The sequence below is a fragment of the Mixophyes fleayi genome, chromosome 12 (assembly GCF_038048845.1).
Source record: "Mixophyes fleayi isolate aMixFle1 chromosome 12, aMixFle1.hap1, whole genome shotgun sequence".
NCBI classification, from domain to species: Eukaryota; Metazoa; Chordata; class Amphibia; order Anura; family Limnodynastidae; genus Mixophyes; species Mixophyes fleayi.
Window position 1 is genome coordinate 30805758 of NC_134413.1, and position 25555 is coordinate 30831312.

A 25555-nucleotide genomic window follows, 5' to 3' on the forward strand; every position below is an offset into this window, starting at 1 on the left:
CCAGGATCCGGTCAAGAAGCAGCTGAGCTTCAGATTCCAGTAGCAGCACCGGGTAGTCAAAGCTGTAAGAACAGGTAGGAGGGGGTAGCATAGGATTGGAGAACAGTCTAACTCTTGTAAAGGTCTAGGCGCAGCCACTGGGAAGCTGCATCTACTCACACAAAGATATGTTTGTGTGTGGTGTAAGTGGGAGTGATAATCTTCTCTCTCGCCCAGGGCACCAACATATCTAGTTATGGTTCTGCAGGTATAGCATCCCCACGATAATGTCATAAAAGGTTACTGCATTTTTTCATTTTCTAATCACTGACACCGTTATGGTGTCTACAAATTCTCCTTAGCATAGCATAACAATTCACAAATTATATGTAATTGTAAATAAGCTTACAGAATGCAGGCAGATTTGGGATTTTTTATGAATCAAATTACAAATAGAATGATTCGTGTTTAAAAATAGGAAACTGTACCTGAATCCATCGCAGTGGAAGGAAGCAGCGGGAGCCACAGCAATTTGCATAAACCTAGTTAAATTTTTTAAGAATTAAATACTGTCTATAAACTGCCGTAAACATCTATTAATGCTTGATACCGAGTATATGATTACATTTTGGTTTACAAATCTGTACCAAGAGAAGAAGGAATACATGTGTATTGTAGCGGTCTACTGATAAACTGACATTTGCTACCAACAACTACATATGCCCCTAGGCCGGCACAGATTTATTTCCTTCCCCTATTGCTACTGGTGCCCCCACTGCTCCTCCTTATTGCTGCAGAGGTCCATGGCCCAAACCTACACCATGAATCATCTATCTATAAGAAATAAATATATGCCATCAGCACTTAATGATTAATGAATAATGGATTATCTATGCTGGTATACATCACACAAAAGAAATTAAGATGAAATAAGGCACAACCAGCCAACACTGCAATTCTACCACCCTAGGCTCGCGTCTGTGTTCCCTTTTCCCAAATCCGTGCCTGCCTCCCACATGATTGTCTGCAGAACTCGCAGTATATTAGGATGAATTGACAACAGAGTGAATGGGCAATTAATAAAATGGGTGTTTGTGGGGCACTTGCTCATCCAAGCACCTTAAGCAACTACCCAGGATTGTGCATATACACATAAGCGGATATTGTATTGTAACAAAATATGTTTCACCTTGCAAGTCCAGCATATTTCAAGCCACCTCCCTGACGAGAAGGGAGAGACTTGACGTGTTCTAGAGAGAGGCTTGGAGAAGAATCAAAAATGAAGCTTTGATCCACTGCTTGCTTCCTCTTATCATCTGGGAGTGTTCCTGCTGGAGCCAATGCTCAATTCAAAACTCCATCACCAGATGTCTAAGCTCTGATATTGTATTATAATGTTTTAACTGGTCTATCTTATTATTTATAAAACTATAGTGCTTTATTTATTTACCAGTATTGTTCAAATATTTTCAAGAATTTGCAGCTGTCAGTGTTGTATTGCGTGATAAATTATACCATGTCTCTGCATTCTGTTGCTAGTAGGAGGTCTCTGTCAGTATCTTCACTTTTGTGGGCTTCCACCAATGTCTTCTGATGGTATCCCCTTTCTTTGAGTCTTTGGGGTAACTTTTCAGCTTGTTCTCTGCATGCTGTTGGCCCATGAAGTTCCTTTTAAGCCTTCTGAATTTTTTATCCATGCGCCTTTGTGGAAACTGTTTCTTAGCACGTAGCTTTTACTTTTACGTCTACTGGCTTCTGGTATGTTTTTGAATCTATTCTGATTTCCTTAATGTACATAAATAGGTTTAAAAAATAGATCTCTGTGAATCGGTCCCTTTTGGACACAGCTTAAGATTACTGATATTAATTATTGTTATTAATGTATCCTAAAAATTCTTGAAAGTACTGTTCAATGCTCTTCCAAGTGATGGTGATGTCATCGATGTATCTTTTGCAAAGTTTAATGTTTTCTAGTTATGGGTTATTTAAGTATATGGAGTCAACTTCCCACACACTAATGTAACAGTTTATGTAGTCAGATGACCATTTAGTTCCATTGCATTTTTCTTCTGGTATGGAAATGGCATGAAAATGGTAAGCTGTGATGTCACATCTGGACATAAAGCCTGTGAAAATCAAATAAATGGCCAGACCCCAATCTAAGGGGGGTGCAAGCTAAACATATTTAGGTAATCTTCAACTACCTTCAAGAATACAAATGGAATCATTATATTTAATCAACAGGACCGGATTTAAAATTCATCACTGGACACTGATAACACAGACCAAGGAACAGTAGACTGGAAAGAGGAGTACAACCACTTGACCAAAGCTGGACTAGGGAAGGAGAGTGACCAGACAGCGACTAGGAACAAATGTGGAGATCAACCTAATAAGATGATTTCACTTTCAGAATATTGACTACTTACACCAAGAATACTAAAAGTTTGGAAGCTTGATTCTAAGAAGTGGAATAATTGTCTACAGAGTACTTGAGAACTTTTAGTAGAGATAAACAACACTACTATAGATTGAATCAACAAACAAACAAACAAACAAACAGAGAAAATCAAGAAAAGACTAAAGCACAGATTCAGACATGAGAGACGGACAACATGAACACATGAACCACGTAAACAATAAAGTATTGTTGAAAAAAAAAATTGAGCAAGATACAGCAAAGGTTATAGAACAGGTAACTATTCCATAACACCAGAACGGCTAGAAGAAGGCAGAGGGAACAATATCTTAAAGCCCGCAGGAGTGAGTGGACACTTACCAATGTACACAGCGGCAGAAAGAGATGATCAACTTACATTTCTGATTATGTGGTAAAAAAAATTCACAAGGAAGTGACAAGCGTAGAAGAAACCCACTCTCTCAGGCATGGAAAAAAAGATGCTCCTTAATAATGGAAAACTAGGTTTAATTAGGGTAAAATACAAGGATACAGACAAATGTTTTAAGCTAGTAATGTCACATTTTACAACAATGCTAAACATTAACATATATAATTGCACAGATAGGGGTTCATTCAGAGTTGGGTGCATATGCGCTCAGATCGTATGCAGGGAAAAGATGCATTTAAGAGAAGTATACTGATGTGCATATGGTAACAGGCGCATCTCAAGATGTGTCCAGCTCAAAAACAGTGGTATTTACGCAAGGCCATATGTCAGGTGTAAAAATGGTGTATACTTACGCCCTACGATACGATAGATTGATGATTTAAAGAAAGCTTAGAAATCACATTGAGATGAGGCTTGACAGTGTTGGTAGTAAATGTTAAAGACGCAAAACCCTATTTGTACACAATATAATAATACTGAAGTGTCATACACACAGAAGAGAATATTGTCTTTGCAGTGTTATTAGTAAATGTGACAGTTGCATGTTCCACATAAAATGTAATTAAATACAAACATCTGTTTTCCCCTTTAATAAATCAAATGAGAATCAACTTTCCTGCAGCAGTCCAAATGGAACTGTCAACTAAGTAATGTGGATAGACGGCTGCAAATAGATATGACATAGCCAAAACACTAACAAATCAGGCTTGAGGGGTCAACACGCAAGCAGCCAATCAAAATCATCATTGTGTATCCTTGCACCAATCCTCCAACACCCGAAATAGATAAAAGGTGTAAGCTGTGACGGCGTCCACCTCTGGTTACGTGAACATGCCCTTACTGAAGTTGAAGCTGAACTATGCTTGACCGCCACAGTTACACCTCTCCAGACGTAGGGATATGCACTAAACGATACACAAAAGTCTACAAACGGATGTATGCATATGCATATTTGGTGCACATGTGCAGTACGAAATGCAGATAATACATATTAAACCTAACAAGACTTTAAAATAAATGGCTGCTCATGCAGACTTTATTCAGCAATGTTGTAATATATTAAATGCCGTGCTTCTGTTCATCAAATGTCGCTTGACACAGGCTTAGATCATGCTTATACACTAGGTGCCACACGCACCCATACACACTAAACACTTTTTGCTTTTGCAGCACACACAGTAGACACTGTTGCGGCACCAAATCAGTACTTGCAAATTGTTCCCTCCTTTTTCTGATAATGTTATGACATTGTAGTAAATGTGGACTACTTTATAGTTCCACTGAGGTAGGCGTTAGGAGTGTGTTCTAGTAAATGTATTTATATCATGTGTCCAACGCTCATATTTTGTATTTTACGCATAAGCTCAAAAGTAAATGGTTCAGTGGCTGCTCTGTTCCCAATAAGTGGCCAGCGGGTTTATTTAAAACTACATATATATATATATATATATATATATATATATATATATATATATATATATATATATATATATATATATATATCACAACTGGTGACGAGGAAAAACCTCATTCATCACTGCACAAATAAATCACCAGGATACCAGCGGTGAATTGTGTAAAGCGAGAGCCAGTGTATTAAATAGAACTGCACAGTGTGTCATACAGGACCAGTGCAATCGTGATACGTGTGTTAAATCAGTAATTACTCAAGTGTACAATGAAAGTAGCAGCCCCCACACAACACTTAAAAGTTCATAAAAATGTCAGGATACATTGGCACAGAATCAGCATGGTAGAAAGACTGGAACATTTTTGTGATGCAAATAATGTTCGTGGCGAAAAGAAAGTCATTTCTACTAAGTGTAATGTGGACGAAGACACACACTATGTTGCACAGTTACCTAAAAACCAGTAAAACTCACAAGCAAAACGTTTCAGTAAAGTTGATGTTCTAATGAACCATTTAAAACCCCAAACCAGTAGTAATTGCGGAAAGATTTCGTTAACATAAAAGGTCAATATAAAGGTGAAAATATTTCTGCATATGTAGCAAAGTTGATACAGTTATTTGAACACAGTCAATTTTCAGTGGCTTTCTCAGATGCAATAAGAGACAGGCTGGTGTGTGGTATTCACAGTGAAAGTATTCAAAGAGTATTATCTGAACCAGAGTTGCCATTAAACAGTTCAGTGTTTATTGCAATTTCAATGGAGACGGCACCAAAGGATATGCTTTAGAATTACATCATATGCTTGAATGTATGACACATAAATTGTCATTTCAAAAGAGAAAAAATGCAGAGAAGGTCATAAAAAATAACATATTGAAAGAGTATGCAGGTCAGGAAGAATGTACATTAAGTTAACCAAACTCACTATGACCGAAATAACCCTCCACAGGTACACAAGGTGACAGTCAGGAAATAAAAATTTGTATCCTGTCTTGAAATCCACATTCTGGGAGAGTTGGCAAGTATGCTGTTTGACTGTGAATGGTTAAGAAAAAATTAAGTTGACTGGTAGTCTATTAAAACATTGCAGGTATTAATATCTAAAGTATTATATAGTGACAGTACTATTAAATGATTTAGGGGTACTAAACCTAGAAAATAATTTCATTTGTATTTGGGAGGGAGACGAATGGAAGACCGCCTTCAGCACTCATCATCTTCATTATGAATACCTGTCGATGCCCTTTGGGCCCTGTAATGCTCCGGCAGTATTCCAATCTTTCATCAAAGAGATCTTCCGAGACCTTCTATACAGTTCAGTGGTAATTTATTTGGATGACATCCTGATCTTATCCGCTGACCTTACCTCTCACCAGTCTCATGTGAAGGAGGTACTCTCTCGCTGGAATCAACTCTTCTGCAAGCTTGAGAAGTGCATATTTGAAAATCAGATCCCCTTTTTAGCATACATGGTCTCGGGCTCTGGCCTTCAGATGGACCTTGAGAAGGTTTCCGCTATTACCAACTGGCCGCAATCTCAGGGCCTGAAAGCGATGCAACATTTCATCGGATTTTCCAATTATTACAGGCAGTTCATCAAGCATTTCTCTATCTTGATTGCTTCCATCCCTGCACTCACCCGAAGGTCTGCCAATCCTAAATGCTGGCCACCTGAGGCAATCTCTACGTTCAAGTCCCTCAAGGAGGCATTTAAGTCTGCCCCAGTTCTTGTCCAGCCCGACCAAGGGAAAACCTTTTTTTTCGCAGAGGTGGACGCCTCTTCGGTCGGAGTGAGGGCTGTTCTCTCACAAGAATCTTCCTCTGGTGACCTCCGCCCCTGCAGATTCTTCTCCAAGAAGTTTGCTCCTTCCGAGCGCAATTATGGCAACAAAGAAACACACTACTTGCCATCAAACCGGCCTTGGAAGAATGGAGTAACCTCTTGGAAGGTGCCGCCCACCCAGTCACCATATTTACTGATCACAAAAACCTCATCTATCTCAGGGACGCTCGTTGCCTGAATCCTCGCCAAGCTGGTGGTCCTTTTTCTTTACTCGCTTTGACCTGAGACTCACCTATCATGCCGGTTCCAAGAATATGTGGGCTGACGCTCTTTCACGTTCTTACGATGAATGTGATTTACTTACAGCCTATGTACCTCGACCTATGTTCAAGCCCCTTTAGCATTGTCGCCTTGACCAGAACCTCTCCCAGAACTCCTCCAGTGGAATGGTCATATCTTGATCCTCGCCTGCACCTCAAGGAACTCCGCTGGGCCCATGCCATCAAGTTCGCAGGCTATGCCAGGGTCCAGATAACCCATCCTCTTTTTTACCGGCACTATTGGTGGCCCACACTTCGTGCCAAAGTTCGAGAAGGTTTGTGCCCAGAACAAGACTCCCAGGCACCCTCCTGCAGAAATACTCATGACTCTGCCTGTTCAAAAACATCCTTGGGTCAGTAGCTTCATGGACTTTATTTCTGACTTCCTCCCAGCAATGAGTTTAATGCTATTTGGGTATTTGTGGACAGATTCTCAAAGATGGCTCACTTTGTCTCGCTAAAAGGGCTTCCCTTGACCCCAAAGCTTGCCCAAGTCCTCATTAAATAAATTTTCCGTCTTCATGGATGCCCTCTAGAAATCATTTCTGATCATGGTGTTCAATTTGTATCTTGCTTTTGAAGCGTTTTTTGTAAGGAGTTGACCTAAACTTCCTCACATTACCACCCTCAGACCAATGGCCAAACGGAGTGTGTAAACCATTACTTGGGAGTTGTTTCTCCATTGCTTTTCCTCTGGCAACCAGCCTGACTGGAGTAGTTTACTCTCTTGGGCAGAATTCGCTCACAATTACCACATCCATGACTCCTCTGGTTCCTCCCCTTTCTTTACTGTCTCCGGTACCCATCCCATTGTGTCTGACTTACCTGGCTCCTGCTGCTAACACTCTGGTTCGTGATTTGGTTCACATCTGGGCTTCTATCAAGGAAAAATTGTTAAAGTCCGCTCAACAGTACAAGCATTCTGCAGATCGCCACAGTAAAGCGGTTCCCATTCTTCCACCTGGAGACAAGGTATGGTTTGCCACAAGGAATCTTAGGCTCCGGGTACCTTCTATGAAGCTGGCCCCGAGATTTATTGGTCCTTTTTCGGTAATCCAAGTCATTAACTCTGAGACTTACAGGCTCCGCCTTCCCATCTCTCCAGATCCATAATACCTTTCATATATCTCTACTTAAACATCTGGTGCTAAATAAGTTCTCTAGTGTTCCCTCTCGTCAACCTGCTGCCTTGACCAGGACGGACAGTGAATTTGAGATCAGTCACATTCTGGATGTTTGCCATCTGCGTTGACACTCCCAATATCTACTCCAATGGAAAGGCTATGGCCCCTAGGAGAGATCATTGGTGAATGAAAAGGATATCCATGTCCCCTGGCCAACTTTCTTTGGGGTTGATCCTTGAAGATATCTTCTTCTGGAAGAGAGGAGGGGTACTGTCAGGCGCCGTCCCCGCACGTCCATTCAGTGCCAGGGACGGATGCCTAGCAACGGGGTGCTCCTCTTCTTCCTGGTCCGGCGCCTGGCAGATGCATGCGCAGTATGCATGCGTCTCCCTTGCTAAGCAACGGGACGCTACCCTCCTTCCGTTTGTCAGCTGTTCTGCCCGCCGATTCACACTGTCACCAATCAGATTCACCTTTACACTATATTAAGGAGGCTTTGGCACCATTTGGGTGCCAGAGTATCAAGGTCCACTTATGCTCCAGGAATCCTGTCTGCTTTATTGCATACTGACTGTCTTTCCCGGATCCTGACATGGCTATACCTGACCTTGCATTTGGATTCTCCTTTGGTGTGTGTGGACAACCTGGCTTGACCCTCGGCTTCCTGACTTTGTTATTGTCTATTCTATTGGTACCTATTTGCTCGCACGGCCTGACCCCGGATTGCACGACCACGTTTGTTCATCCTCTACTTCGCTGGTGGCTAACCAGGAGGGTCGTGACTTACGCATCTTCTGCAGCAAACTCAAAACTCCCTTGCGGGGGTCCCTGGCAAAGACCAGAGGCGCGTTTAGACGCCGCGCCTACTAGCTTAGCAGTGCAAATATCAGCAAGTAGGGCTCAGTTCCTGCAAACCTGTGACAATGACAATAAATCCCACCACGCAAGATCGCTGTGTAGATGTAATCCTTGACTCACAACTATTCTTTGCTCCCCGCATCTAAATCATGTTACATACATCTAAAAAACCATTTACAGAATACGCACATATCTCACACAAGATACTTAAAAAACTTTAATTCCTGCACTTATCATCTATTATTATTGACTATTGCAATTCCACCCCTTACCCGTCTTCCCAAGATCAGACTCAAACCCCTATAATCTATTTTGCATGCAGCGGCTAGATTGATTTTCCTTGCAAACTGTTCTTCCTCTGCTGAGTCACTCTGTCAGTTTCTACATTGTTTGCCTGCTTTTCAACGAATCCAATATAAAATTCTTCTACTAACATACAAGGCCATCAATAAGATTGCACCAACATACATCTCCTCACTTGTCTCAAAATATCTCCCATCTTGACACCTCTGTTCTGCACAAGATCTGCGTCTCTCTTTCACTTTCATCACATCCTCCCATTCCCGTTTTTTCAGGCTGCACCCACTTTGAGGCATCCCCTCCCTCACACAATATGACTTTCCACTGGTCTTCAAACCTTCAAGCTTTCTCTGAAAACCCACCTCTTCAGACAAGCTTATAATATTCCTCAACCACCATCTTAATCTCTGTAGGTTACCCTATTACCACCCTCTACACAGCTAACACAAGACAGCAACCCTCTGACCAGCATTGGTGTGACTGATCATACAGCCCACTCAAAAACTTTGCATTCTAGCTGGACCAAAATGCAATATGATGTAGCACTTGCCCTTGTGTATCAAACTCCCATTGTCCCATAGATTGTAAGCTTGCGAGCAGGGCCCTCTTACCTCTCTGTCAGTATCCATTATCCAGTATTGTTTTATTAATGTCTGTTCCCAATTGTAAAGCGCTATGGAATCTGCTGACGCTATATATAAATAAATGTTGATGATGATCTGATTGGAATAAACCAGTCTGGACAGGTGTGGCCAAATTGTAGCTGGCCACAGGTCTGGTGATATCATCAGCATTATCAGCCAATTGACTCAATTTTGCCACATGTGTGGCCTTAAAACATGTATGATGCCAGATATTAGGCTGATGAAAATCAATCGAGCCATTATTGGGCATGTACATAAATGTATTCAGAACAAGACTTCTAATGGCCCGTGCGTGTAGTCATCTTTGGACTGCGCTAACCGGACCTACTGTTAAGCCAAAGTGATCTGGCCAATCAGCCGAGGCACGAAATAGCTAAAGCTCACTCAACTTGTCTATCTACAGGATAATAATGCCGGTTGCTTCACACAATGGGCCTGACTCATGTTCAGATGTATGTTAATCTGTGTGGTCCGTGGTGTATCTTGCATGAAATAGCTCTCTGTATGCCGAGAAACTGACCTTATGACCATAAACACAATTGCTTGCAATTTATATCCAAACACAAATGACACTTTCGACTGCTTACGACATGAGAAGTGGAGCAGGGGAGGGAAGGGGCGGACTAACGTAGGCCATGTACAGTAAGGGCTTTCCAAAGCAGATGTGGCCGATTCAAGTCCTGTCTGTGTTGTAAGTATGCTTATTTTCAGACGTATCTTTTGCACCCACTAGAGGGCAGGTGTAAATGCCGACTGATAGTGATGATTGACACGGCTTTGATTTTAAACTTACACTGATACATGCCATTACCTATCACAGAACAACTGTACGCAACTAAGATAGACTATAAAAATGCATTGTATGTATAACACACATTAAAATCATCTTTACTTGTATAAAAGAACGTTAAAAAAAAATTGTAACAAATTTTATTTTTTTAAAATAAATATTTATATAAATGATTATTCTGTTAAGAGTTATTTTATTTAATGATAAAAAAAATGTAAAGCGTTCTGCTGTGAACGTTTATTGTACTTACACATGAGTGTATACTGCAGTCTGTTCTGTGTATCTATGGAAAGTACCGTTTGGGCAGAACGTACGATTCAATTTGAAATGTATCTTGAGATACACTTGGATTTGAATAAAGGTCAGAACGACACTCAAGTTCCGTGCTCTTTTTAAAAATGCAACTTACGCACAAGTTATGTTCGGACATGAATCAGGTCCAATATCTCTTATGTTTGAATTAAACTCCCTCCTTGACATCTTGACCTTTTGTAACTGCTAGACAAAGCTCTAGCATTAATCCCTAACCTATGGCCTAAAATAATATACATATATTTGTAACCTTGGAAAATGTACCATTTTAGTTAACAAATGTTCAGTAAAATATAACCATACTTAACAAAATGTCTGAATAAATATATAGAGGGTTATGTTGTTTTTTGTTTTTTTTATAGAATCTTACAAGAGCTTACATTCTATTCTGGTAAATTAATATTCCACTGTTCTGATGACAGTTCTCCTTTAACTACTAGTGCAATTGTACTATTCTCCTATTGTGATGTTAACTTCCCTTTGGAAATCACTTACAGATCTTCACGTTTTAGAAGATATGTCAGATTAAATAGATGCCAAATCAACACTCGCAATGTATCTCCAAATTCTTGAATCAAAAAAAATTGTTAATATGATATGTGCCAAAATGAGAATATTTGAAAGAAATAAGCTGAACACTCACTTGTACAGTGGAAAGATGGATCTTCTGTTCCTTTCCGGAGGGAAGCAATTTAATTGGAATTATTTGGACAGCGTCGTCTCCATTCTGCAGAAATTAGATTTATTTATTTTTAAACAAAAACTACAATACCAATTTACACTTGATTTGTTATATGTGAAATAAATACATATAATAAGTGACAAACGATCTCTCTAAATGTTGTAGTAAAAATAAGTATTTAGAACCTACTACACTGGAAACATTTATTAAATTTATTGACATTTGATAATTCTACTGTAGTGGGAATAGGAAATGGCCATATAATTTGACTGCCCAAAATAAATGTGCCCTATAGTCCTTAACAATTAAGTCTGCTGATAAAGTTCATGAGGGATCCCATATCAGACGTAAAAATTATGACACATGGCAAGGTACCTTGTTGCTTTTAATGATCGTTTGGTCAATGGTAAATTGAAGGATTTGAAGCACAAATGTCCCCAAAACCCTCTTTTTGTAGTGGAGACCAATTCAGTTCTTCAAGGTTTGATATATTTTTAGAGGTAGTGTTGCAAACTAAAGTGAGTTTCAGAGTATACCATGGGATAAAACAGATTTTATCTCTCAAGTGAAGCAGTTATGTAATTTGATCCCTGCTGTTTTTATTAATTTGCTCACATTTTTGCTTAAATATAACTATTTTTGGCTTTATTCCCCATCCCCAAGAAAAGGGGACCGCAATGGGCTCTAATATGGCCCCATTTACTTTTTTTTATATTCTCCGCAATATATTTTGTATTACTTTATAACTATGACAACAGATGTTGCATATATATGCTGACTCTTTCCACCTGAATAAGTTTTACCATACAGTCAGTGAGGATTTATTTGAATGTAGAGCTCAGGGTGTAGAGTTTATGAATCTGTGATTCATGGGTATGATGAGTAATTAGTATTCTAGTCAGTTAATATAGCTCATAAACTAAACAAAGATGATTTGTTTAAAAAATAAAAAATAAAGGACAGGGTTCTCGTATGCATGTCATAAAATCTGTCATTAGGGAACACTGGACAGATTAAATAATGAAGCAGGTTTGGTATCAGTTTTTGGCAACCACCACTTATGGCTTTTAGAAGATAACAGAAATTGTAGAATCAACTTGTACACACTACTCACAAAATTGTATAAAAGAATGATGTTTCAGTTATTATTATTATTATCATCAAGTATTTATAAGGTGCCAGAAAGGTCTGCAGCACCGTACAATGGGAGTAGAACAAAATAACAATTTACAAAGTGAACAAACAACAACAAGTTACACAGTACATTAGTACAATGTGAGATTCTGTTGTAGTATTTCACCCTCACTGTGCCCTGGTAGCCAAAAAAGTACCGGGGCTGTGTCCCGGGTTGCTCTGGCTTAATTGCACCATTGAAATAGATTGTATAGAATTACAGCGTGTTTGCTACCAAATAAATACACTTTAAACCCACTTTACCTCCAAGTTAGCTGTGAGCTCCGGGTCCCAATTTTTGATGCAGTGGAATCTACAGGAATGTACAGAATCAGGGCCTGTGGTGGGTTTTAGCTCCACTCTGTGTGTCTTCTCACAAGAATCTTCCACTGACAAGACCAGATGTTGGCCTAGATGAACAACAGAGAGAAATGCAAGTCGTCAGCATCCCCTCAAGTCTCAAGTTTGACTGCAAAAGGACATGTGGTACAATGAACATGGCAGAGCAGTCACATGCGTGTAATAAACACACAAGCTGCTAGCATGACGTGACCCCTTATCTTTAGGTAGGCATTGCCTTTGTTGTCTATGGGGCTGATGCAATTAGCCATGAGGTGCCATGTTTATACGTGCATTATCAGTAATGAAATATTTTTGCTTGCACCTCTATGAGCCGCCATTATTGTTTATAATTACATCTATAGGAGAAAATAAATGCTGGAAATTAAGTTTTAGGTATTTGGCAGTCAGTATTGTTGACTAAGCAACTTTTTAAAATATGCTCTATGCATTTTGTGCACAGACGGCACAATATGTAAAATAGAGGTAAGTAAAAATGACGGGATGTAAGTCACTCTCATAGCAGCTCACCTTGTACATTCTCCGGGATCCGCTGCTTGTCTACGGCCACTTCAAGACAGGACATCTCTCTGGACTGCAAGAGAAGTCATGTCAGCAAGATTTTTACAGTCAGTTTTCAGTTTATGCAGCAAAAACGTGTCCTCTAATGGAAGACAGGTAAAAATATTTACAATTTAATGGCTAAATTAAAAATAAACACCAAAACCTTCAGGCCAAGTGAATTGAAGGTATGAATAGTGGTTTAGCCCACAAAATGGCTGGGTCAACAGGTCCACTTTATTTTTCACCGCTACACTTTTCAGAAAACTGTTTTCCTCAAAATTGACTTTGCTGAAATAATCTATGCAATAAGTGATTTTTAATATAGCTATACCCATTCAGTGTAGGTCTAACATACAGCACGTTACACATATAATCTAATATAGTCTTTTGCCCCCAAAAAAAGTTCAAGTAGTAAATATATACTTACCACTACTACACCATTTGTCAGAACCCTCTCACGTTTAGTTGGTCTAAAATAAATGAATAAATATGGTTATATAGATTTGCATTGCTGGCATGTAATTATCTCAGTGGCCTTTTATGCTACTAGCAAAGTAAGAGAAACATTGACTCACAATTCCTGTACCGTGAACTCCACTTGAAGAGTCTCTGGTCCCTGAAAAGAAAAATCACATTGTATGTTCAGTTACTTATTCCCATCGGTCTCTCAGTACTACTTTGGGATAAGGCACTACCTATAAATGACCCCTAGTGTATGTATAAATCTATCAAGCTGTGAGTTTCCGGTGGGTTTGAAAAGTGGTACTGTTACCTATAGCAACCAATCAAATTCTAGCTATCATTTTGTGGAATGTTCTAAATATATGATAACCACAATCTGACTGGTTGCTATAGGCAACATCTCCATTTTTCAAACCGCCGGATACTCACAGCTTGATACATTTAACCCCAGGTCTCTTGGGATTATAGAGAGCACTAAACCATTAGAGGGGACCTAAATATGTTGCTCTGAATGTCGTAGTTAGCGAATTGAAAATCCTGGGCATGAATATACTCATTTAGGAAAAAAACATATTCTGGAACAATTAACTTACATTAGGGTTAAGAGTAAACGTCTCCTGTTTAGTCTCCCCAATCTGGATTTTCTCCACATCAAATGCCACTGTGTAAAGCAGATCATTTCCAGAGACAACGTCCTCATCGTGGAGTTCGAGTAGTAACATATTCTGAAATACAAGATCTTGTAAAGAGGTGGCGTCTAGTCAAAATGTACCTTAATAAACTGTCCGTGCAAACGGTCACCGTGTCTGTAAAGGTTTTGAGTGGAGACGGGTGTAAGGAAAGTGAGGTGTGTCTGTCGGTTACCTTGACATAACTGCAAATAGTGAACTGAAAGGTTTCGTTCCATATAGGATCACTGGTGTTTGATACAGTCTTTGTCTTTAAGACTTTATTGGTGCAGGTCGGGAACAACACACAGACGTAACAATCAGCGTTGCTCACTGTACAGAAGGAAAAAAAATAATCAGGAAAAAATAAATCAAGGCACAACGCTTTGCTTAGATGTGTCCATAATTCTACTCCTCGTAAACTATTTGAATAATGTAATGACTATATTTTATGTATGTACTTACAATACATATTGTGGGTATTTATAGAAAACAATCACTAAAGTTTATTAGTTTGTTTATTTGCCTAAAACAGAGTATTAATGACTCATTGACGTCGATATGGCTATTGCCGTTTTGGTTCCTCCATTCGGCTGCCTGTAATAACATACAATGGTGAAACTTTACCTTCCCTTTCTGTGGAGTTGGGGAATATCAGTAAATAAACTGTACCCTTAGGGGTTTATGCTGAGTTCGGCATACGTCCGTTTGCTTAGCATAAAATCCGCACATTTGTACTGGGCATACCCACAAGAAGAGAGCTCAGAGTACACTAAGGGTGAGCTCACATAACTGCAACGTGAGGCAGATCGGTCAGTAGCCGTATCACTTGTGGGCTCAGGGCTGGTTTCGAATACACACTGATGATGGTCACCAATGCTGGCTAATGTCTTCTAATTGTGGATTCACATCTGAAGCTGATCATTTTATGGGCATATTTTAAGATGAACTGTTTGCGACTTTCATTCTTACACCTCCTTCAGCCCCGAAATATCAAGATTTGCCTACTACTACTACTGGCGCTTTCATAAATTTAAGTGGCATTCAGTCTAAATCATAGAATTATGTTATTGTTGAACATCAACTAGTAACCATTGTGACTGGAGCACTATCGCCCATTTTTGGGAGAGATATTTATGATCATGTACTTTAGAATTTTCTACTCTTTCCGTATTGTCATGCACTTATTTGTTTTCTCTTTGTCTTCCGAATCATAATAAAAATAACCATAGGATTACAGAACTATGTCCACAATAAAAGGAAAGTGAGACAGTTGTCTCAGACAGTAGGATGTGGGGAGCAGCAAAATGTATGGAATATATATATGTATTCTTTTTTAAAATGCAATTTTTATCTCAGCATAAGTCTAAATGTGTGTGTTTTCTACTGAGTACATACAGTGATAATGAAAGTGGTACTGTGTGATCCCCACAGGAGTTGTGTACATGATGTGAAGGGCTCTTTGAGTTACTAACACAGGCAGCAGACTGGCTAGATACTGAACACATATGTCTTGAGCGGACGACACACTGCGATATTGGGAACCACACCTGCCGATTGGCACCAAGACGAGCCCAATGTCTGATAATAATCCTAACAAGAGTATTATTATTGGGCATGTTAGATGTGGTTGATAGATGACCTGTATCTCGGCATATGTGTGCAGTCATCTTCCAAGAGCACCAACAGGATCCTGTGACGCTTGGAGATATATCCCATCAGCTCCAGCTCCAAACAACTGGCTCTGGTGACAGATACTGATCGTGCCATTCAGTGCTGGGCCAAACGTTAGGATCAGAGCGCCAATGGTTGACAACGTTAATCTATTCTGTATGTAGGAACTTCATCCCATGCATATGTTCCTTCTCATCATGTTTTCACCCTACCATTCACTGCATTATAATGATTTCATCCCATTATATAAATCCCCTTACACCTTTTTGCGGATTACCCTCCAATGACAGTCTCATCTCTTAGCTACATCGTGGACTAGCAGATAACACTGAATCCACAGTGCCGTTAATTCAAGACTCTAGAAGCCGCCAGTAAGGGATCCTCCATATTGGTCTCCGTCCTGCTGACGCACCACATGAGACAGAGGGTACAGTAAGGGGGCAGGACACAAGCGAGCGACTATGGTGCCTGAGGGCTAGTACACATTCATCCTGGCGATGATGGGCTGATTGTGGAGTCACCTCAGAAGCGGACAGGTGGTTACTTCATTGCTCGTGAGAATATAAAATTATTTTAGGATGAATTTTTTGCTTCTTCCGTTCATACATGAGTGAATATTATACCTAGGGGGCAGGAGGAAGCAGTAACTTTACTGCATGGCACTGAAGACACATGCTTCTACCTTCTGCCATATGTTGGAGCCCTGCACACATGAGTGAGCCTCGGAGGACAGTCAGAAATTATAATCACATGTAGGAGATGGCAGAGGAGTACTCAGGACCGGCCTATGCAAATATCGGGCCCTGTCCGATATCCATACTGGGGCCTCCACTATCATTGTCAATAATCATTGATTAACCCCTCATCCTCCATCAACTCCCTTTCATCGTCATCCATTCACCACCAAGCCTTCCCCTACAAGCGCTGCGGGACATCTACCATCATCATAATTTATTTAAATAGCACCACCAATTCCACAACGTTGTACAGAGAACTCGCTCACATCAGTGTCTGCCCCAATGGAGCTTCCATTCTAAATTCCATAACATACACACACACAGACAGAGAGATAGAGAGACTAGGGTCAATTTGACAGCAGGCAATTAACCTACCAGTATGTTTTTGGAGTGTGAGACGAAACTGGAACGCCCAGAGGAAACCCACGCAAATACGGGGAGAACATACAAACTCCACACAGATAAGGCCATGGCTGGGACTCGTGACCCCAGTGCTGTGAGGCAGAAGTGCTAACCACTGTGCTGCCCATGCTGCTCACTTGATTTTAAACAAAAAGGTCAGTAAAAATCCAATAAGTGCAGGCGGCAGTGATGAGTGTAGGCCCTAAACAACATTGGCTCCTACATTGGAGTTTACCTGGACACACCCTGTGCACATCTCTGTGATATAGCATACAATCATCATCAGAAGACATACCTGTTAGCTGCTAATACAAGCATGTATACTTACTCCAGTCTGCCCATGGGATGTGTGTGGCTCCTATGATTTTGACAGATAACGAGCAGAGTGCACTTTCTTCCTATAATAACAAAGTCACCAATGTTAACAACGCAATGTCCTGTCGAAGTCAGCAAATTGGATAAAGTCATTTCAATTAAAGTCTAGCAAACTTGGTTGTCTTTGTCTGAAAAGATGCGTACGGTACGCTATGTCGTACAAGGGCACGCTACGGCGTGAAAGGGCGTACGCATCCACTACACGTGGCAGCAACAGTAATTGGTCTTTTACCATACATTTGCACAAACACGCATACTTATAAAATAGTACACATTATTGGTAGTTGCAACACATAGTCAGTTATGTCGAAATATAGTAGTATTTATATGTTACATCAGAGTTACATGCATATTAGTGAAATACACAGAACGGGTTAAAGGAATAACATCATGAGTGGTATCATAATGAACCTTGTTACATATCCTACTGTTTGGTGCGCTCTGCGAGGGAATCGCAGAGTGCATACGCAAGTTATGAATGATAGGGAATTATGAACTACTTAAGAGTAAGGAATTCTGGCGGGAAGAGCAGAGCATACCCCCTGCAGAGATGACCCCCTCCTTTGGATTCCTTAGGATGAACCAGCCAATGATTGACGACCCCTTGGACATTCCTGAGACCCGGACCAATAGATGCAAGCCATACCATTTTCATTGTATTACTGTACTTGATTGTGTATATAAGCAGCAGCTTGTGATCCAGAGTGCAGACTTCTTGTCCCCAGACTTCAGGATTGAATGACTGCACTGGATCCAGAGCGCCTGCGTTAAGTAACGGCTGTATTTACTATTACATCGCTTGAGCATATTTTTTCAACTTATTGCGAATAAATATTTGTGCGTTGGAAACACAAATCGAGGTTCGACAATCGTTATTGGTTAGCGACAATACGCACATTACAGTCCTATTAGCACATGCTGACTACAATGTATGGGAAATGATACAACCTTTTGTGACCCAAAATACACTCCTCTACATTCTTAATTTACATAAAGCATGTAGTATGGAGACACATAAATGTTATGCACACATAGTGATTGTATATGCAAGTCTTGCCTTACAACAGTCTACCAGTCGCAGTTGGCATTAATTCAAGAAGAAGAGGAGGATTTGGTTCTGAATTGCCATAAGTAATGGGGCTAAATCAACTGAAGTAATATTGCTTGGCTAGAAGAATAGACATAACCATCCCCATCCTAAAATGTGTATGAGAAGAGTCCTACAAAGAACATCATTGAACATGAGTAAAGGAGAGTTATAGTAATAAAACAAAATATGATTATGTAGAAAACTATTAAAGAGCAAGTAAAGTCAGTATATGACATTAATACATATCAAAGACTGGAAATTACTGAGTTGAACGATATACCTGTAATGACTGGAGTGTTAATGCGTGTGCCATCATGCTCTCGTTCTCTAACAGGCAGACAGTGACTGACAGCTAGGCAGACTTGCTTTGCAGAAAAAGACACAGTGGGCTGGATTTACTACAGGACAGATTGATGAAACCGACAGTTCTCGGAAATTTTTATAATGGTTTTAAAATGTACTGGAGGCCAAACCACCAGTAAAAGTCCCGAAAACTGCAGTTTTACAAACCACCACTTTAAAAATCAGCATCTCGATTTTTAACATGATCAAAATGCAAACAGCCAGATTTACTAAGCTGCCGTTTGACAAACCACCAGGTAAACAGCCAGAAAAATGAGCTGGTTGTAAGGTGAGAGGCGAGATTGCTGAACTTACATGCTGTTTGAGCTATCTTGCCATTCAGAACATAAGAGGAAGCACCACTGACATTTTGGGTGCAATCATCTTTCAGAACGTTTTAAGAGTTTTCTTTGTCTGTAATGCAGATGAATGATTTTACAATATTGTACAGAATTTGAGAGCAGGGGGTAGATTTTCTAAACTGTGAGTTTGAAAAAGTGGAGATGTTGCCTTTAGCAACCAATCAGATTCTAGCTAGAATCTCATTGGTTACTATAGGCAACATCTCCACTTTTTCAATCCCGCAGTTTAAATATACCGCCAGGATTGTGTTGAAAGTCTTGAGAGAAAATACTTATATCAATTAAACTGAGGGTTTAAGAGTCCTGGGATGGAGGTTTGGTGGTGAAATAGGGAAGTCAATGGATCTTCATGAGAAATGAAGTCATGCTTAGTTGTTAGATTGTCCCATAGATCTAGAGAAGGGCATGTGACTGGATTCTTTAGGCAATCACTAGACCGGTTTTCTAGACAAAGAAGGTCATCTGGAGTGTAGGGAGATATCAGTGGTTTTTTTTTAATTTCCATCTATCACATTCTAATGTGTCTTAAATAGTATAAGACATATCTGTTCCATGGGCAAATATCTTTTCCAAATGAGGTATAAAGAGGGGTATAGTTAATTTCAAATAAAGATGATAAAGATTATGTAACGTGGACTAGAAGATATTATAGAAATTTCTTGTAATAGTTTAAATTAAATTAATTTCAAGAAGTTTATATAATAAGGGCTTCAGATTTGTTAATTTTTAATTCCAATTGGGATTAATGTACGTACTACAAATAAGAATACTTTATATTTGTAGTCCCTATATGAACTCCTAATATATCTGTATTATAAATAATCATCTAATCCATTGTTCTATGCATAGGGTGTACAGGTAAGGTGGGGTCCTTGTCTTGTCACATTGACTATGGAGAATTGTCTGGATATCAGGCCTCCTGAGACTACATTGACTTTTACTAATTATATATGGTTATCTCTTGAGCAAATTTTATGGGAAAACCAAAGGGCTGTGGTACACCCTCCGTGTATCTCTGGTCCACCTGAAAACTTTGTTTGCATCTAAAGAAAAAAAAGCAAACTTGAGGAGAGATGATTTCTGTCTTCAAAAGTTAATTTTCTGTTGCAAGGAGAAACCCAAATGAATGTTTACGTGGTTATATAAGTCATGTAATTAGTTGATTAGCTGTAAAAATAAAAGAATCTCGCAGACAGTAAAAGACTGTTCGCTACCTTTTATTATGCTCGCTCTTCAAATATTTTGTGAAAGTTTAATCCGGATTAACTTGAATACAAACCTTGGATGTTAATGAGAGCTATTTTGACAGTTTTGCTCCTCCACCTCCTCGTGAACTGAGTCATAGTTGGAGATGGGAAATAAAATTAGTGTTTGCAGTGGATAGTCAGTTCTTAGGTTTCCCATATGTATAGATCAGCCTATGCAACACATAATGTAGCTGTCAGAAAAGAATTAAAATGTGAGCGATAGATTTTCAAGTAATCTGTTCAAATTCTGTTAAAAACTTAGCAGGTTTTGAAACGTTTGCTGTTGGCAGACATATAAGTCTGTATTTAATATATTAAAATTGTAGGCAAATGAGTCCAGGAAAATGTCTCGTCATGGGTTTAACAGAGTTGTACTTGGATAGACTTCTATGTCTGTTGCATGGAGGTGCTCAGATATGTGGTTAAATAATGGTTTGCATCTTGTAGGAAGCTAAATAATTATCTGGTGGGAAGGAGGCAGAGAAATTCTATAGTCAATTATGAGGAACACATTGAGGGTTATTTTTAATTGTGCTCTTTCTCTATAACGTTCTTGAGATTCTCATCTAGTGCCTTTGAACAAGTAACCCAACTTATGTTCAGAGAGTTGATATACGTAAACGGAACATTGAATATAGGTAGAAATTTTCTTTGGTTTTTTTAATGTCTCTTTGCAGCTGCAGCATTCTACAGTCTGAAAAGGAGCCCCCAGCATTATCTGATCTGATTGACTAGTAGAAGGTGCCAAATCTGGATATAAATTAATTATAGTCCCTGTAGAAAAAAAAAAAAATCAGCACTGGGGTGGACAGGACTGCTGCCATCTTTGGTAGGGCAGAAAGGTTTCTCCTGCTTTTGGGAGTGGTGCTGTGTTCTGTGTGTGGGATCCAGCCCCCACAAACCAAGGGGCATATTGAGTGTAATGGTGTTAACACCGCTCTTGGAGAGAAGAGTGTAAATCTGTTATGGATTCAGGGATCCCTTTGATCCCAAACGTTGGTAATATTTTTGGATAAAGATTGAGCGGTTTAGAAAGCTCCGATTATAAATGCTTTTCAATATTAGTAAGTCCCTGAGGTCTTGTTTGATAGTTATCTTAGTCAGTTCATTTTTCTGCTTCTCAGAGTGCTGTGATCCGGCACAATCTTAATACCCATGGATGTCTTCTACTTTCAAAAGGACTGATTGTGCGGATATGTCTCAAATAGATGAGAGTAGTTTTGTAGGTGACTAAGGGCTAGATTTACTAAACTGCGGGTTTGGAAAAGTGGAGATGTTGCCTATAGCAACCAATCAGATTCTAGCTTTCATTTATTTAGTGCATTATGCAAAATGACAGCTAGAATCTGATTGGTTGTTATAGGCAACATCTCCAATTTTTCAAACCCACAGTTTAGTAAATATACTTCTATAGATTGTAAGCTTGCGAGCAGGGTTCTCTTACCTCTCTTTCTGTATGTATTACCCAGTATTGTCTTATTAATGTTTGTGCCCAATTGTAAAGCACTACAGAATTTGCTGGCGCTATACAAATAAATGTTGATGATAAGTGTAGAAATTGGTATAATTTAAGCTGTAACTTGGCTGGGTGGGATCTTGCACTTTAAGCTACCAGTGTTTTATCCGTCAAACGATGCTCTTTTAGAGGTCTTTATATGATCTGTATTTTGATTGGTAAAACTAGGTATACAAGGATTAGTGAACTATAGGTAATATCAGACACGTAGTAACTGCTCAATGCAATAAACAAAAGCAGTATACTGTATTGTGAGGCATGACACTACAATAAGTACGTAAATACACTGAACAAACCTGTGGCCTTGTGACATGCTACAAGTGTAATACTTTCACAAATTAATCTGCTCCACCCAAGTCATGAAGAACATTTTTTTAAAATGAGCAATATTTTTAATTGTCCTCTTCTCTGCTTTTGAGATCCTTGAGTGGGACCACTCCCACTAGTGTAAATAATGGGCATAGGGCCAAACACAGACAACTGCACTATATTTAGTGTCATCATGGTGTCTGTGTATTGAAATTTGGGTAAAATACTGCAGTAGTAATGTAGAAGATAAATAGTCCCTGAAGTGTTAAATGTGATTTTTTTTTTGTGTATTTTTTTAGTACTTCAAAAAGGCTAAATAAAATTGATAAAAATATTTTACTGTTTGGCTGTACCCTCTATTTGTTTTGTAATATGGGTCCAGTATTACTGGAATCTCTACTTCTGTTTATATTCTGTGTCTGGAGCTCATGATGAGGGGTGAGATGGTTATGTTTGAGTTTTCTTACTATTTAATGGTCCACTAAAATTAAAACAAAAATTGTCCTACATAAAAATGCTAAACCACACTGAAATGTTCATCAAGCTAGTTAATAGACTTTACCTGACCCCCTCCAGAATCCATAAAATGTGGCCCTCCGAGTCTAAGCTGTGCTGGAGACAATGCTCGTTGGTTGGGGATTTGCTTCATAGCTTTTGGACATGCCCGGTTTTGCGCTCTTTCTGGGCTCAGGTATTTGACCTAGCTAAGAGAGTGACCAGATTGGATCTTCCTCAGACCCCCGAGATTGCCCTTCTCCAGGTATATCCGCCTCATGTCCCGAGACAGGCCTGTTATGTGTTTAATCATATACTTATTGCCGCCAGAGCCCAGGCATGGAGAGCACCGCTCCCCCCCTCTCTGTCAAAGGTAATTACCAAAGTCCAGTATGCGTTTGAAATGAAAACACTAGATGTCCCTTATTCAATGAGACCATCTTCCCCATTGATGAAATGGTTTGAATGGCATGTCTACGTGACCGACGGGGGTGGGGCTCCAGTAAATAATCCTTCTTCTCCCCCTGCTATTGGTGGTTCTTTGTCAATAGTTGCGCCCTGATTGAGTGTTTATGTCGGGTTTTCCAAAACCTAGGCCAGGTCTGGTGAGTTAGTTTAAAGTTCCACAGTAAACTGAATACTATAAATTGTATACTGTCTGTAATTTGCAAATGCTATATTGGTGTGTTCGAACTACCCCCCCCTTTCCCCCCCCTTTTTTTTTTTCTTCTGTACCCCCCATTTACTTAAAAAAAAAAAAAAAAAATTCAATAAAAACGATTGATGATAAAAAAAAAAAAAAAATGCTACTAATGTCTTCAAAGGTATATATGTAAAAGTTCATGAAGAACGTGACAGACTTCACATTGTATATATAACATTGTTTGGCTAAACAATTAATTACAAGTGAGAGTTCCACACCTGAGGCGAAGTTGTGAGTGGGATTGGAGGATTTAAAATTACTCTCAAGTTCACACTCAAGACCATAGTTGTAGCCACAACCTTACCGAGTGGTCAATTTGAGTCAACGAGCCATGTCTGACAGTGGGTAGAGTGAAAGCATTAGTCGAGAATTACACAGGCCAGGATTAGGAGTGGGAGACAAGCAAGAGCCTTGCAGAGACATCAAGTGCATTTGCAGACATGCTTGGACAGACAGCGTGCCAAGCCCGAGACTGTCAATGCAGCCTGTCTCGAAAATGGAGAGTGAGGACAGAACACGGGAGAGCTTAATGTAAGCTGCATTATACCCCTGTGTCTGGTAAGAGACACTAGGGGACAAGAGAGATGGAGAGACCTGAAGTTGAGAGATCAGGAGAACTGTTAGGGATGACAGTGTTAAAGTCGGGGGACAGAGCAACAGTCCCAAGGTCAAGTAAATGTCAACTATTAGCTCTCGTCCAGGACTTATGGACATGGTGCATTATTTATTTACAGTGCGTGTTGGAGGAGTGCAATAAAGGAGTAATTTCATTGAGAGATGGTCTGGCACTCATTTATTATAACATCTATGATATGAACTGTACTGTAACAGCTGTGAGAGAGAATATATATATATATACACACACATACATATTACACACACACAGAACTATGACATTTGACATATATGCCTTACCTACATATATGGATGCATTCATCTTGAAAAAGTAACTTTATTTGTATGAATGGATGCATGGGAATGGATGCATTCATCTTGAAATCACTTAATCCTATTGGATTAATAGGCTGCAATCTGAAGAATTTAGCTTCAACCCTCATTACGGCTGCTGCCACTAAAGTTCTTTTGCATTGTGACATACCCACTTTTTGGCTGGTGCGTCGGATTGTATGCAGGGCCTGAGTAAGGATTCAGGCCACCCTAGGCCAATATGCTTGCAGCGCCCCACTCCCCCTAAGGCACATCACTGCCGCTATTAACCCTTATGATTCTGGCCATGAGGAATTAACATAAATTAACAAAGAGACATAGCAGTGGAGAACCCTGGACTGAACAGTAAGCAAGAAATAGAATAACTGTAACGCTGTCACAATGTAAAATGACAATATGTATAAGTAAAGGGGAATGCCAGGTCTCAGGGCAGAACTACGGTATATGTGCAATTGAACGAGCCGAATCCACACTCGGCAGCAGCCCAAGTAAGAGATGGAAACCTTGATTAGAAGCACTCTTTATATATGAAATCCTTACACATTGCCAGCAGCATCTCCAATGCTTTTAGTTACTGGAAGAGGGCAGTGCTCAGCGGGAAAACTAAAATACAACAGTACATGACACATCACTGTGAATATTGTTAGAATAATAATTTGCAATTAATCTTTGCTCTGATGTATAACTATATAATGTCTTATAATCTAATATTATAAAGGGTTGCATATGGTCAGATGTCAAACACTGATAAAATGTTGGTTTACAAATTAAAGATTAAGACTATGATATTACATACAGCATTGACCATGCCATTAACTATGAATGTGAATAAGGTAATATTAGTGTATGATCCCCCGCCTGTACATGCTCTTGTTTAGTTTAGATTAGTGTTAAAATATTTTGTTTAAAAAAGAATATAAAATTTATTTTTAAGGGCTGGCAGCCATTATCAAATGTAAGCTTCTAAGACCAATGTGCATATATTTTAGGTCAAGATTATATATGGAGTACAATATCCATATAGGATCATAAACACAGACCAAGTATGAATATACACAGACATTAATACATAATTAAATATTTGCCTCTAATTATC

General features: G+C 39.5%; 1 protein-coding gene across 2 annotated transcripts in view; it reads right to left on the bottom strand.

Annotated features, from left to right (window-relative positions):
• LOC142108146 (cytosolic phospholipase A2 delta-like) overlaps positions 1-25555 on the bottom strand; it is a 68791-nt gene that overhangs the window by 32244 nt on the left and 10992 nt on the right. The window contains exons 2-9 of one of the 2 annotated variants that reach the window (XM_075191753.1): positions 17401-17470; positions 14456-14592; positions 14185-14316; positions 13705-13745; positions 13557-13599; positions 13097-13160; positions 12491-12636; positions 11015-11098 (exon numbers count right to left, since the gene is read on the bottom strand). In XM_075191753.1, coding sequence (XP_075047854.1) covers positions 11015-11098; positions 12491-12636; positions 13097-13160; positions 13557-13599; positions 13705-13745; positions 14185-14316; positions 14456-14592; position 17401 — 648 coding nt within the window. In that variant the 5' untranslated portion in view covers positions 17402-17470. The remainder of the gene's footprint in view (positions 1-11014; positions 11099-12490; positions 12637-13096; positions 13161-13556; positions 13600-13704; positions 13746-14184; positions 14317-14455; positions 14593-17400; positions 17471-25555) is intronic. The other variant, XM_075191752.1, reaches the window with a different exon arrangement.